Below are 16,595 nucleotides of genomic sequence, written 5' to 3'. Positions count from 1 at the left end.
CAGAACCTGTCCACTCTCCTCCCTCTTGCGTGGAGATTGAGTAGCGACAGTTGACAGGCTTTGAACTTCCTCTCGAAGTTTGTAACATAAGCTTGGCAGCCAAGCATCTCTTTTCCAAAACAGTGTATGCCTGTCATGGAAGAAATTTGTGGCATGATGCACAGTCAAGCCTGACACCCTTTCTGCTCCTCTTTTTGAGGTCCTGTTGCTCATCCTTTCCCTTGCACAGCAGACCTCTGCTCTGGGGCAGTCTAAAGGGATATTTCTATGCTATTACTGCTTTTTTTTTTTTTAGGTTTCTTGATCAGTCTTCTTTAAGTCTCCTATTGTACATATGTTCTTCAAAAGTCTTAAACATCTTTTTCCTCCATCCCATTCATTATTCCTCATTGGGATCTGAAATTGGTTCTGACCTTTCTCATGTGTGCTCCTTTTGAGCCTTTACACAATTATCCTCTCAGGCTTTTCACTTTGAAAACAGCCCTCCTTGTGGCCGCTATACCTGCCCGCAGGGTGTGAGCTGCAGGCATGGTCATTGAAGCTACCTTACTTTTCTGTCTATCCTGACAAAGTGGTGCTTCGCACTGTGGTTTCTTTTCTGCCAGTGTACATTTTTAGTACCCTGACATCCTTCTAAGGAAGAAGAACCGCCTGGACCCAAAAAGGGCATTGGCATTATACCTTGATCCTACAAAAAAGTTCTCTTTGTAGGATATGTGGGTGCATAGAGAGGTCGGACAGTGCAGAAGCATACCATCTCCAGAATGGCTGTTCATTGCATTAATATCTGATATGCACTGGCCAAGAAGCAGCCCAGAGGATTTGTGCTCATTCTACCCGAGATAAAGCTACAACCACTGTGTTAGCAAGTGGAGTTCCAATCCTGGATATCTTTCAGGCAGCAACGTGGGCATCCCTGCACACGTTTACCAAACACTACATCCTGGACAGTCAGATCCATAGTGATGAGCACTTTGCCAATTCGGTCCTGCCAATTCGGTCCTGGAACTTGATTCACAAACCTGCCTCCGGGGATGGTATTGCTTGGGTATCTATTCAAAGGTAAGGGATCTGCAGCTAGAAGTCTGTATCAGATGGACAAGTTACTTGCCTTTGGTAACACCTTATCTATTACAGACTATTTATCTGCATATTCTTTATCGACCACCCATCCTCCCCGCTCTACTGACTGATTTGTAGGGGCAAGGACTTCCTTTCAGCCCGTTAGTTTTGATGCACCATCGGTCAGTGTTTTTCATGGCTCTACACTTCTGACGTTAGTGTTCCTGGGTGGCACCTATAAAGGACCCAGGGTGTCCCATCTAGCACAGACGAAGGTGACAATGGACGCAGAGCCAATCGACAACACCTACCGGCGCACAGGGTACTTACTACTCCTGAGAATTTTTCAGATCCAGTCTGACACCTGGGGAGAATTCAAAGGTAAAGAATCTGCAGCTAGATATAGTCACTACTAGACAAGGCGTTACAAAAGTAAGTAACTTGCTCACCATAGGCAGTCTCTTGGAAAATGGCTGCATTAGGCACTCAAACTTTAGCAGTTTGTGTTGGTCACTTAAGACTAGGATGGGGAAAGCATTGAAAATGCTCCTTCTGTTTAATGTTTTTGTGATTGAGCCCTAAAGTTTACTCTGATTATGCTTCCTGACTTTGTCATCTACAGAGGGGTCTTCTTCACATGGACATCATGACACAGACTTTAAAACTTTGCAGGGTCTAAACATGGATAGCCTAATGTAGCTCAAACTTGTGCCAACATTCTTGCGTATCACATTAACTTAAATACGTTGAAAGACTCAAATGAGTAGTAACACTTATCTGGATTCGGGTCCATTAATGTTCTTTTTCGGACGTTGGAGAGTACTGTAATAGGCTGTGTGTACCAAATGGTCACAGAAGCTTCCCCTTCATCTTTTCAGCACTAACCTTGTAGTTTTGTACAGGCAATCCATCCACATGTGACCTATTGTAGCAGACAAGGCAATATCCCATGCCTGACAAGGGGCCTTTTTGACTGTTTGTGTAAAAATGTATCATTCAGGTTCAACTGTGCCATCCATTCTCCTTTAAGAACAAAGTTATTGAAATACCACAAATTGTTTACAGGATCGGTGGCCTTGTTTTTCTTTTAAACCATGAAGATGTTGCTCAAGAGCCAATAGGGCTAAGGAGTGGAAGATTTAGGTTTTTTGAGATCTGATTCCTCTTATGAGACCAAAATTGCTACTGCTAACTGTAACAGAGGCAGTCAAATCAAGCGCATTGATCTCTATGTAAAACTCTGCTTTGACCCAGTGAAAGTACCCAGTAATTTGAATAAATGTAAATCAAATTGTGAAGAAACTGATATAAGTGGCCTTCTCTTTTTTTTTTTACAGAGGAAGAAGATGCAACACTTACATTTGGCAGGTGTAGTTTTGCTATGGGCTCTCAATCTATAGCTTTTGAAACCTCTGCACCTTTTTTGGAAGAAAATTGATAGTTGGTCCTGATAACCACCACAGAATGTCTAAAACTAGTTTGAGGGTGTCCATTGGCTTTGAAGGCACTTCAGACTTCAATCAGCCCTAACAAAACCTGTGCAGGGAGAAAACACCCACGGAGACGTTTTTGGCCTCCTAGGAGAGGCAATTATTTATACATTTGCAGATTTGTTTAGGGGGCTGGTTTCCATAAAGTACTTTGTGAGTCAATTCTGCTGACACTAGATTTTCCAACAATTTACCTGATTTATAAAAAACAATAGCTACTCTTACCTTATGAAAGACAAACTACTGGTCAATGCTGGGAAGAAAAAAGGTGCCTTTGTCACTTTTTGAAAAGATCTTTAGGTGTATCAAATAACGATCTTTCTTCTGGAGGTTTGCCTTGACTTAAAGACCCTTTTTACTACTTAATGCACCTGCTCAAGACACCATCCCCTGACCCAGCCACGCTTTCCAACTACACACCCATATCCCTCCTACCATACATAAAAAGGCCTTAAAGAAACTTATTAGCCGACCCATCACCGTCCACCTCAACAACCACTATTTCCTCAACACCATGCAGTCTTGATTCATGCCCAACCACAGTACGGAAACAGCACTCTAGCTGCCACAGACAACATCAGCATGATTCTTGGCACATCAGCCCTTATGCTCCTGGACCTCTCTGCAGCATTTGACACTGTCTCACACCCCATCCCCATCCGGTGCCTTCATAAGATTGGCATCCATTCTCCCCTGGATCTACTCCTTAATGGAGAAAACACAAGCTGTCAGCCCGGGTCCTTACTTTTCAGAAGCACACAAACTCATTTGCAGAGTGCCTCAAGGTTCATCACTCAGCCCCACCTTCTTCAATCAATAAATGGTCCCTGGGGCCAACATAATCTGTACATGACATCAACATCCTCTCCTATGCCGAAAAAATGCAACTCATGCTCTCACTCTCGGATGAGACCCTCAACACAAAAAACAAGTCCACCTCCTCCATGACTGAAGCAGCTAAGTGGATGAAAAACTATCTCAAGCGCAACACAGACAAGACCGAAGTAATGACTCCAACTGGTGGCTTACCATCACACACGTCAGGAACCTAAGAATAATCATTGACTGCAAACTGAGCATGACCGCACAAGTCAACACTCTCACTGCATCCTGTTAATATACCCTGAGAATGCTATGGAAAATCTTCAAATGGCTCCCAACCATAAGAAGAAAAACTGTCACTCACACTCTAGTCACCAGCAAGTTGGAAGCGCTGTGATCGAGACCTTGTGGGGCAGGAGCCCTTTAAATTTGATTAGCGCTCCCGCCGTCGCGGGAAGCGCTGTGATCGAGACCTTGTGGGGCAGGAGCCCTTTAAATTCAAAATCGCGCTCCCGCCGTCGCGGGAAGCGCTGTGATCAAGACCTTGTGGGGCAGGAGCCCTTTAAATTCAAAATCGCGCTCCCGCCGTCGCGGGAAGCGCTGTGATCGAGACCTTGTGGGGCAGGAGCCCTTTAAATTTGATTAGCGCTCCCGCCGTCGCGGGAAGCGCTGTGATCGAGACCTTGTGGGGCAGGAGCCCTTTAAATTCAAAATCGCGCTCCCGCCGTCGCGGGAAGCGCTGTGATCGAGACCTTGTGGGGCAGGAGCCCTTTAAATTTGATTAGCGCTCCCGCCGTCGCGGGAAGCGCTGTGATCGAAACCTTGTGGGGCAGGAGCCCTTTAAATTTGATTAGCGCTCCCGCTGTCGCGGGAAGCGCTGTGATCGAGACCTTGTGGGGCAGGAGCCCTTTAAATTCAAAATCGCGCTCGCGCCGTCGCGGGAAGCGCTGTGATCAAGACCTTGTGGGGCAGGAGCCCTTTAAATTTGATTAGCGCTCCCGCCGTCGCGGGAAGCGCTGTGATCGAGACCTTGTGGGGCAGGAGCCCTTTAAATTTTATTAGCGCTCCCGCCGTCGCGGGACGCGCGCGGGCGGCGCCCGGGCCAAGGGCGGGCCCGTCCTTGCCAGGATGAGGCCGGGCAGGGCCACCCCCCCTGACATTTCTCCAAAAAATCTTTGGACTGGACACCTACGAACATAGGGCTGCCTGAATGTACTGTGACGCTTTGTCTGCTCCCCTTTCCTCTCAACCTTCCCTATAACTGTTGCGCTTCGTTTTGCTGAGGGGGCAGGAGCCCTCTAAATCCAACTTTCTATCTGGACTGGCCGTAAGGCCCATTGCACGAAGGAACCCTCTGTCCCTCGCCTGATATCGACGGGAAGAGGTTGGTCTGGGCCCCCCCCTCGTTATCTTTGTGTTTTAAGCTGGTCCCCTAGTGTTTAGAGCCCTTTTTCTCCTTTATATTAAGGGAATTTGCTTTATACATACGAATACAGCTCTCCGAGTTACCGGCCACTACTTAAAATATGGGCAAAAGGAAGCACTCAAAACTAAACACCTCAACAAATTTAAAAGACAGTTCATCTATATTAAAATACATCTCTGGGGCGGTGGGAATGATAGATAAGCAAATTGCTACTGTTGAAGGGAAAATGTCATTATCTAAAGAGCAATCTCGTGATTCATTAGGGTCTGTACTACCGCAACATAACTCCCCATCTAGTGAACTTGGGGACGGACACTCAAAAGTAAGGTTTACAAATGGTTGTATTAAAGACTCCTCGAACATAATTTATTCCATGGATGAAATATCCCCTGTTGCTAAGCGACCAAGGAAACCGGAGACAGGCCTGGTGGACAAGACCTCAAAGAAAACGCCAGTGATAGACTTAATAACTACTCCAATTAAAAAACATTCAAAAAAACTAACCCGGAAAAAGCCCCCAACCTTAGCAGGAGACACTGTTCGATCACTCCTCCTAAATCTCCATGAGATAGTAAACTCATTGAAATTATCTATCGGAGCCACTCTGGACTCAATGTCGGAGCGCCTAAAGGGGGTGGAGTCTAGTCTTGAGGCAGGCCTTGAAACAATAAAGTCCTTACAATGGGAAGACACGCATTTTACAAGCAAGGATCCCGGAAACACATTGCGGTCCTTAGAACACGAGAACAACACACAATCTATTCCGTCTAACAGGCCAATTAGAATACATCGAAACGTTAACTCCCAGAATGAGCCCCAACCTCACCCAATAGCTTCTTCTATGAACCAATATAACCAACCCTCATTTTTACCTCATAATCTTTCTTCAGATATAAAAGTTCTAAATCCCACTTTATGCAAGACAGCGAGTAGTGCTATGCGCAGGGCAGCGAATACCTATCCCTATTCAAATCCGGGGAGAAATATAAATAGCAGGCCTAGATCGCCGAATCTCGCTTACCTCTCTAGTGACCTGTTACATCTTCCCCCGGAGGCTACACCATATGTTGTGGTCTTGGCTAATGTTCCACCGATAGATGGCCAACAGCGAGAAACTTGGACGGCCTTGAGAAACAAGGCCCTTAATTGGATCGGGCCCCGAATGAGCCCTGGAATGGTGAGGATTCTTTTTGATGATATAAAAATGGTCAGAAGAATTAAATGGATAGGAACCAGTAGGAAAGCGCTGATGGGAGATTGTGTGGTCCTTTCTTTTGGCTCACCAAATTTTGTGAATAGGATTATTCTTGACTTAGGAGCCAGACAAGCTACTTTACAAGGAATCTCGCTATTACCCCTGGGATATTTTTATCAAAGACCAGAGGGGAACAACTCCACCTGCTCACAGCGAGCTGTAGCACCCTCATCCAGCCCAGACTTGCCTATAATGTGCAATAGATTCTATCCCCTTTCAACGCTGGAAAATATAGACTGACTGGACATGAAACAGTTAGCTCTCCATGATAGAGAAGCGCAGATAAAACAAAGATCAGGGACGGAACTACAAAAGGAAGATACATCACATACAATTGTTTCTATAAGGAATGAGATATTACCTCATCTAAGCCAGGGCAATGATGAATCTAGTAATATACCAAATACCACTATGGGCAATATCCCCCCTCCTTCCTCAAAGAACCAGCCCTGCAATTTTAAACAGAATCCTAACCAGAAACCTGAAATAGTCTTACTATTCTGGAACATTGCAGGTCTAGCAAATAAGTTAGGCAACGAGATCTGGGTTAATTTTTTAGAAGACTATCTGTGTGTTTGTCAAACAAGAGACATGGCTTTTAACCCCTGCCCATTTAAACGGCTACAAAACATTCCACACCCCTGCTGAGCAGTCCAGGTATGGTAGACCTAAAGGGGGACTGTGTACATATATCTCTAATAAGTTGCCCTTACTGAACTTAGTGATGCAATTTACGAGTCCATACTACCAAATGATCGAGAGTGACTTAGATCACAATACCCACCTGGTCATTATTAATTTTTATAATAACGTTGCTCCAGGAGAATTTTCCAACACTCTCGTGGAAATGGGAAATGACTTAAAAAAAAAAATATGTGAAAAAAATAACCGTGAGATCCTATTGATATGGGGTGGTGATTTTAACGTCCATCCGTGCAAAGAAAATTCAGATAAGATATGTGGATGGGACTCGGAAGGTATAGGTGCAAGCCTCCACTTCTCTCACAACACCCAAGGAGATGAAATGAATTTGCTAGCTCAAACCTATAACCTATCCTTTGTAAATGAATTATTCTTGGACGAACCACACTTCAAACCAACGTATAACGGAAGGGGCGCAAATACGGTGATCGATTATGTCCTAATGTCCACTCCCTTCGCTCACCATCTTACAAACTATACCTTGCACGACATCGCAATTAGTGATCACTACCCCCAGAGCATAAATCTCCTACTATCCCCCCTTTTAGCAGCTAGGGAAGACAGTATCACACTGGTAGATGACATTGAACTGGTGCCGCGCAATGGATACACTATGAAGTGGTCTCAGACAGATCCCAAGTCTTTATTAAAACAGGTAATATGCCAATGTAAACATGCTTTCGCAGACTGCTTAAGAGAGAACCCACATCCAGGACAATGTCTAAGTGCGTTTACGATGATTACTCAAACCATAAAAGAAGCCCTCACTATTAGAAGTAGTAACACAGGGAAAAAAAGGACGTGCGGATGGTTTGACCGTAACTGCACTCAAGTACATAAGAGACTGAAAAAGGCCCTAAATGCCCCAAAAAGATGCGTGAGTGACATACGTAAACGCAGATAGGAATATAAGACAGCAATAAAGGAAAGGAAATTGACTATAAAAACAAACTTGTGGGAAACCCTCCATATAGCAAGTCGTAAGAAAGATAATATACTTTTCTGGCAGACAATAAATTCCCCCGTGTTAGGGGACAGAGACATTCCTAGGATGGAAATCGCCATCTCCGAAGAAGATTGGGTAGCACATTTCTCTAATATATATTCACTGACGAGTGATTTACTAGACCATACACATGACCACGATCACCAGGAAGGTCCGCGCCTTGATATAACCCCCCAATTTAGCCTTCAGGAGGTAGAGGAAGCTATAATTGAAAGTAAATCAGGGAAAGCGCCAGGCCCTGATGGCGTTCCGATCGATATATTTAAGGCCAATATTGAGCTGTGGGGGCCTGTACTGACGCAGACGTTGAGGGCTATCTGCACATGCGGACCCCCACCATCTTGGAGAGTCTCCAACATAATTCCAATATATAAAAAGGGTGACCGCCTTAATCCAGCCTGCTACAGGCCAATTTCCCTGCTGGACACAACAGCTAAACTAGCAGGGAGAATAATCCTGAATAGGCTGCAATCATGGGCAGAGGAAAAGAACGTTCTATCCCCGGTCCAGTATGGATTCCGGAAAGGAATCGGAACAGTAGAACAAAGTTTAAATTTAAGTCTCATCATTGGAAAGTATACTAAGATTAGAACAGGCAATCTGTACCTGGCCTTTATTGACTTATCATCAGCTTTCGACTGTGTAATCCATGATAATTTGTGGGACATTTTAAATAGCATGGGGGTGGAACTAGCCTTAATTCAATTTATCCGCGAAATGTACACAGGGTGCAGAGCAAGAGTGAGGTACGGCCTAAAAGGGGAATGTACTCGCCCTTTTGGCCTACACAGAGGAGTGCGCCAAGGCTGCGTTCTCGCTCCGTTCCTGTTTTCAATGTATATAAACAATCTAGACAAAGAATTGGCCACTAGGTGTAAAGATGTACCACAAATAGATAAGCAACCTGTCCCAGCATTACTTTACGCAGACGACGCAGTATTAATGGCCAGGACCCCAATAGCTCTCCAGAAACTTCTAACAACCTGCATTACATACATGACACAGCTGGGACTTACTGTCAATCGCTCCAAAACCTTTATCATAAACTGCGGAAGGAAGCGCGGCAAGACTTATAACACCACCATTTTAGACAGCAAGGTCGAAATCGCGCAAACCTTTTCATATCTGGGCATAACATTTGATAAGCTGGGTTCCTGGGCCAACTGCAGGAAGATGAAGAGAGTACACCTGATTAAAACAACGATGGCACTACGACTCTTCTCCAAAAGGCTTGGGGGGATTACACCACCTAACATGATAAAGATCTATAAAGCCAAGTGTATTCCGGCTGTTACGTACGGGGCAGGAATCTGGGGACATACAAACTGTGATCTAGTGCAGACAGTGGAAAATGACTTCCTACGACATCTGTTGAGGGTACCAAAAGGCACCTCATCATATGTCACACACTCGGAACTCTGGGTTCCCTACATTGCAGACTTGATAAAGATCCAGCCACTTCTACTATGGCATAAAGTCTGGACTTCGGAACACACTAGTTTTAATAAGGCTATCTTGACCGACTGTACGAAATCATGATATACATCAAGGGTACCATGGTTAAAATACATTATGACCTTTTTCGAAAAAAAGGGCAAGCAAGACTACTATACAAACCCAGTCTCTTTGCGGAAGATATCCAGGAAGGACCTGAGTATCTTGGCATTAAACTATCTAGAAGACATACGTTGGGAGGTGGAATAAAAAAAAACCTCAGTCATTTATAATCAAATAATTCTGACAGCTGAGGGAATGCAGCCGTAGTTGGCAAACATGGTACTCCCTCGCCACCGTTACGTTCTTACAAGATTTAGGCTAGACACATTCCATCGTCTAGTTTCATTTCCAATTATGAACGATTGGACCACTGTGTTAAAACCATGTCCCTGTGATGCAAAAACACTTCAATCTACAATCCATGTGGTTTTATTCTGTAATTTTTACGCCTACCAGAGGAAGCGTCTAGTTGTTCCGCTTTTAAGGTCAATTGATCTCCCCCAGTGTCGCACAGCCTATGTCTGTCTCCAGTCACTATCTTCTCTAGAGATGTGTGGAATCTTAGCTAATTTTATATGTTCTGTATTAAAGATAAGGAAATCTATGGGGGAGGTGATCGAATTGTAACTTATTGTGATAGGGTTTTTTTATTTTATTTTTATTGATATACTAGACTGATTTATTGTTGTGTGCTTTTACATTTTTTATTATTTTATCTACTCGACTTTTTATTATATATTGAAATGTATGTATAATAATTGGAGATCTTTTATGACTTTTATGTCTTTTATGACTTGTTGAAAATCGAATAAAGATTTTGTACTACTACTAAGTTGGAATACGGGAACACCCTCTATACCAGGATCACCAAACAATCACTAGAAGACTATAAACCTTCCAAGACTCTGCAGCCAGACTCTCACACAACTCGCATTGCTTCACACCACTCCTCAGGGAGGTCTGCTGGCTCCCAATCACAAATGTGCTAATTTCAAACTCCTCGTACAAACTTCCAGGACAAAACACAACTTACAATCCACCTTCTTGAACACTTGCATCTCCTTCCACCAACCACCTAGGCAACTCTGCTGCACAGGTCTTCTACTCGTACACATCCCGTTCATACACAAAGCAAGACCAGGAAGACTAGCCTTCTTTTACATTGGGCCTAAAGAGTGGAATTGTCTCCCACACCACACCAGAGCCTCCTACTCTCTTCTTGAATTCCTCAAGATGCCGAAGACCTGGCTTTTCAATTAACGAACCTACCACAGCCAGAACGAGTCACACACATCTGCTCAGCACCAGGATGCTCTCACAGGTGGCATTGCGTTTTACAAATGTACATAACATGCATAACAATGAAAGATAAGTCAGTCTGTCAATACATACATGAGTGAAGGAAGGGAAGTTAGTTAATTCAACTGGCAACAGCAAAGGAAAAAAGGCTTGCTATTAGTAGCTGAGGGTTTTAAATCATAGGACCACTTTGATTGCCTTTGTTTTCTGGTTCGTTATTGGTACTTTCAATTTCCAAGGGTGACGGAAAGTATGTGTATATATGTATATAAAATTTATAGAGTGTACTAAACCCTAGGGTGTCAAAGCACTAGTGGAAAGACCCCGGTCTGAGGCAAGAGCACAGCTTAGGAGAAGTGGAGACTAAAGAGCCAAGTCTTCAACTGTCTTATAAAAAACATAAACAAATACATTTCTGTGATATGGGGATATGGGATGGCTAAGTTTTCAAAAGCTTCACAGCAGCCACCAGAAGGCCGCACTTCCCTACCAGGCCTCAAGAAGTCTGGGAACTTGCACTAGTTTCCAAGAGGCGGACCTAAGCAACCTACCCGGGATGTACCAGTGAAATAAGGAATTCAGCTGGTTCAAGCTTTTTTTATGTTAAGCCAGATAGACCATGCACAGAACCTTAAAGACGATGCTCTTTTTAACTTAAAGCCAGTGAAGGGAACATATGCCTTCCCTGACCGATGCATGTCTTGGAATGTTCAGAATGAGGTGAGCAGCCACATTCTGAACGACCTAAAGTTTGTTGATACAAGACATATTGATGTTGAGATTAAGAGAATTGCAGTAGTCCAAACGTGATGTAATAAGTGCTATGGTGACCGCCTAGCACAGATTCTCTGGGATATATGGAAAAATCTTCCTCAAGATTCCAATAATGAGGAAGCACGTAGTTGTCATAGTGTAGCTTATAAAGTTATACTTCATTACTAGTTCCTTTAAACAAGAGTTTGGCAGCGTGTATGGTACTCTCTGCTCTTGCACCATCTTAGAATAGACTGTGGCATAAATCGCATTACTTAGATAAACTCCAGACCCTAATCATACTTCATTTCAAGTCGTAGGAGCCCTCTTGTAGAAAATATTTTTGGATTCATACAAAAGATTACTGTATGAAATATCATGTGCTTTTCACCATAGTCTTGAATGTGCCCTAAGTGCTCCGTGTACGGCCAGACATGGGTTCAACGCATAGTATGCCACTGGGACCAAGCTATACCCGGCTGAAGAGTCCATAACAAGGGCAAAACCAGTCCTGGCTTGCTTGTGTTCCAGTTCCAGGAAGACCTAGTCTGGCAGTCCTGGCTGGACAGTTCCCAAGAGGAACATAGTCAAGACTGATTTGCGTATGGCTGGGTCTAAACTGAGATGGCGTGATGGGCAAAAATGATGGAGTGGGATGCGGCCCTAAAGCATCTGTGTTTTTATTTTCATTTCAGTTGTCAAATAGCTTATTTTCCCATGCAATTGTAACTACTTATTTATTTTAAAAAAAGGACTGAATACTGGTCAATAAAGGCATATGGGGGGTTTGTGGTTATAATTGCCATGCTGCTTCGCTCTTCTGCCTGGATACAGATAGTATGGTTATGGAGAGAATTATAGTTGGTAGGATCTGCTATGATAATACTGCCTGAATGATGTCCTTTTAGGTTACCAAATATTCTTCCCCGATTTATAGGACAATGGTTGTCTTGGCTGTGGCAAGTGTTAATTGTTAATAACCTTTCACCTGTGTTTGAACGAAAAGTACTTTTCTCTTCTTGAAGCCGTCAAGCAGTCATCAGTCCCTCCTAGTTCCACACGACTGATGTAGCTCATCTCTGTACTATTTTGTGTCGCATCTTTCTGTTGCAGGCTCAACCGGATCTGCTCCATGGGATGAAAAAGATGATTTTGACGATGATGATGAAGATGAGTTAAGTCAGACTCAGCCTCATGTTGCTATACAAGATTCTTTCCCATGCCTCAACCTCAACGGTTAGTAGGAATATTATTTTTAGACGTTGCTATAGTCTTGATTAAAATCTAACCTCCCTAATGCATTTGAACTGAGTACAAGGTAATATCCTCCAAATGAGCTCAATTAACATGATTTCTCTGACCTTTATGTAGCATTTACCTTATATCTTTCAACAAAAAAATGGAGAAAAAAGCAAGTACAAATTGCTGCACTGACCTCCGAGGCTTAACATAATTTTTCTGTAGCTACATGATGTCTGACTCTTCACAGTAAGTATTAGGTAGAACCACCATGGATTTACACCGTTGGGCCTAGTGCTATCCATTTTTGCCTTTCCAGCTAAAAGTACTTAGCACGACAAAATACCTACTTTCAGTGGTAAACGTGACACTAAAAGCCAAAGAATTCAAAGAGCTGTGGCTTATGTTTGAAACACCAAGACTGGATAAAGGTTGTTCAATTAATAAAGAGCCTTACGGCAACGCTTTGTAGTTGTTTTGAATTATAGCTATGTGCTTGCTAAAGGATGTTAAGTTGTTGAATGAAAATTCACTCATGGCAGTCCTTCTCACCCAATAGCCTTCTCCTTCTCTAGTTTGAGTTTTCACCACATAATGTCACAAAGAAGAGGGGATGAGCAACCTCACTTGGGCTTCTCCAGCTTTGTCTGAGTACACATTTGCACTTAGCAGTCCCATTTAAATGCATTCTCAATTGAATGTAGAAAGCTACAAATTGCTGTGCAGAGCATAAGAAATGGTTGAATTTCATGTTAACATAATTAAAGAACACAAGCATACAAAATCAGAGAGGAGGTGGGAAGCCTATGCGTTTAGGGCCATTGACTGTGTCATGTACTCATCTGGTTCCAACCCTGCGGGCAATGCTGGACTTTCATTCCCAGCTGCAGCTGCACTGTGTAACAAGTACTGTCTGCTTAGTTCCACCGACAGTCCCCAGGGGCGAAAAGGGGATTGGATGAAACAAGAAAAAGATTAACCTACGTCTCTGCGGGAACTGCTTGACAGCCTCGTGCACTGCCTAGAAGGTAGGAACTCTCTGGAATTTGTTATCCTCTATGCAAATGCAATACACTATAAACGACAAAAGACAATGTTACTTATAGATTTCCATCTTAGGATCCCAAACTATAGTTTGAGCTTCTGGTACACTTACAGGCATCATCATAAACCTTGCATGAAAGAGAGCAGCAATCAATTCAAGAACAAATGGTGATCTTCCGGAACATACAGGATTTCTGATTCTAAACAAATACAACTTTAGTCTCGGAGAACGTATTCCAAGGTACTCTATACAACTTGTCAAGAAGCATGGATGAAGAGTTCAGAGGGCTATAATGAAAGAGCCTAGCGCGCTCTGCCTCAAGGGTTTAATACACCAACAATGCTCAAAATCCAAAACGGGCTTGTGCCTTCAGGGAGTTAAATCTCGAAATATTGATTAGTGCGCACAAACTTGAGAGGTAAGCACTTAACCTTAACAATACTGGAACAAGAATCCAAAGGCAACAGGAAATTTGATTCAAGAGGCTCAAGAAGAGGCAGTTTCGTAACTCTTGAAGGAACACGCCGTAAGCGTCGCAGGTGCCATAATCACGGAATCATAAGAAAGCCTTGGAAGACTAGAGCGCTGGAAGCTCCAGACAAATCGGGAGACAATTTCAGGGAAATGACTTGCACAGGACTGGAATGCAGCAACGATGCTTGCACATGTCGGGATCAGGTTTGAGGCCAAGCAACGAAGCAAGTTCAAAGGGGAGTATTTATACAGAAAGCCATGAGTGTTCTAGAAGGGCACATGACCCACGTGCAAGCATGGAATAATTCCAGTAAACCTCTGAGAAAACCACGTTACATAACAACTGAAATGGGCCTAGCAGGTGCAAACAGTGGTTGACACTAACAATTACAGGTGCATGATGGTACAACCCAGCGGTTCACAGTGGAAACATGACTATCGTAAATAGACATGTGATATCTGCAGGTGCAAAGTAGGTGAAACTTGTATAGCAGCTAAACAGGATGGTCAATGGTTCAGACTTCTTGGGAGGGGGAAACCATAGAGAGAACTCGGGGCTGAGAGGCACCCCAGCAAGCATGACTGGAAGTTCTCAGGTTAGGGAAGCTCCACAGGGAAGGTTGACATGAGCCTGGCGAGTAAAAGCCACCTCACATATGGCACAAGATGGAGTTGTGACAGACTGGAGGAGTTGGACATATTGGTACTAATTCTAGGGCAATTCTATAGAGATACTTTCTAGAGATCGTTGCATTTTTCTAAGTTGATTTAGCATTCTTCCTGTGAGAATTTGCATATGCACTACCACTGTGGTTGAGGTTTATTGTGTTTAGATTGCCAATCTCAGTGCACCTCTTCCACTACAGAATATAACATTTTTAGCTCCCTCAGGTTTGAATATTTTAAGTGATTCACATTTTCATGTTTACCCACTTCAGGCTTGGAATCATCAGTAAATATATTCATGGAAACGTGTCATACATATAATCAGCGCCCTATAAAATGGGTATTTTTATACTTAGCTTACATTAGTCAAACGCTAATTACCTGCAGTGATTCCATCAAAGGGATTGCACAATACATTTACTTATAAATCGGCTACTTTATGTTCTTGTGGATGAGGGGTGTATTGCCAACCTACTTCAGAGCTACTCTTCACTGGGAGTATTTAAATTAATTTTTCCGGAGCCAAAAAAGTAAAAAACATTGTTCAGCATGGCTCATTGTGGGCAAAGCAGCATTTCTCAGGATAAACCACGTTTGTCATATACATATTGCCTCTGGCCTCACCTTGATATGCTAGATTGTTAGAACTGTCTAGGCATTTCCTCTGCGACTAGATTGGAAGAGGCTATGAGAGTAGTGTATTTTGAATCTGATCATGTGGTGCTAAGGGCTTGGGGAATGTATAGGAAAGCCTTATGTCTCCCCTCACCTTAGGAGGAGGTAGATGGAGTAAGCAGACATTCCTGAGGCCAGATGGCTGCCATTGCTCAGTCTTCCCCTGAAGAAGCCCCTGGGGTGCTCCAAAATGTCTGAGGACCCCCCTTCTGCTATGTGCTGGCTGACATGATCATTCACACCTGCTTGTTTCTTTTAGGTTTGATGTTATTGACCCCCGACCCTCAGACATTCACATTCCTCCGCAGTGATCTGAACATCAAACACCATGGGCTTAAGATCATAGATGCTGGTTCTAGCACCAACACCTTCTGCACCAAAGTCCTCTCCATCCTTCATAGCTCCAAGGCTTTCAATGCAGTTATTGATGATATTACACTCATTGACAACGGCACTCATGCCAAGTTTGAAGTTCCACTTAATGTTGATGAGGTAATACTGCTATAAATTTGTTTAGGATTATGCCAGCGGATACAACAAGACAAGACAGAGAGGGACGCGTACTGAGGGAGAAGAAATCCACTAGGCTCATAGAACTGGAGCAACGGGCCTCAAAGAAAAGGATTGAGGCCAGGGCACGGCATAATAAGGGTGAATCTATGCTCCAGGGATACTTTGTGCCACTTCGACACACATTCGGACACTTTGACACACATTGTTCTGGACTTTGTCACTATAGTGTTAGGCCATTATGTTTCCGATATCACACTCTCGTTGTCATAATTAGATCTCGTTCTCTTAGATCTCTTATTGACTTTTGGCATTAAGCTTTTTTCATTGATTGTAAAGCACTTAATAATATGTCTTATCACACTTACGAGTACACATTCCACACAGGTGTTAGTGGTAGGTAATATCAGAGTTTCTCATAAACCGTTGAATTCACTCGATCCCATTATTAAATACTCCGCATATACCACAAACAGTGCGACTTAAAGAGCTCGGTAGAGCCACCCTTGCCTTTGCCTGGATTCACGTGCTTTCTTGTCTTCTACTCTTTCTATTTCTTCTTCCTGTTTCACTGCCTTCCTTTTCTGCCCTCTCTTGACTTTGTTCATCCATCTTGCTCATTATCATACCATACCCCAGCTGATTTTCTAATTACATTATTAATGCATGCTATT

General features: G+C 43.3%; 1 protein-coding gene across 1 annotated transcript in view; it reads left to right on the top strand.

Annotated features, from left to right (window-relative positions):
- IRF6 (interferon regulatory factor 6) overlaps positions 1 to 16,595 on the top strand; it is a 234,516-nt gene that overhangs the window by 120,131 nt on the left and 97,790 nt on the right. Inside the window, exon 4 of the mRNA XM_069238638.1 lies at positions 12,426 to 12,548. Within this exon, the coding sequence (XP_069094739.1) occupies positions 12,426 to 12,548 (123 nt within the window). The remainder of the gene's footprint in view (positions 1 to 12,425; positions 12,549 to 16,595) is intronic.

Source organism: Pleurodeles waltl, chromosome 6 (assembly GCF_031143425.1).
Source record: "Pleurodeles waltl isolate 20211129_DDA chromosome 6, aPleWal1.hap1.20221129, whole genome shotgun sequence".
In the NCBI taxonomy this organism is placed as follows: Eukaryota; Metazoa; Chordata; class Amphibia; order Caudata; family Salamandridae; genus Pleurodeles; species Pleurodeles waltl.
The sequence above is the reverse complement of the archived record's forward strand: the minus strand, read 5'-3'. Positions and strand labels throughout refer to the sequence as shown.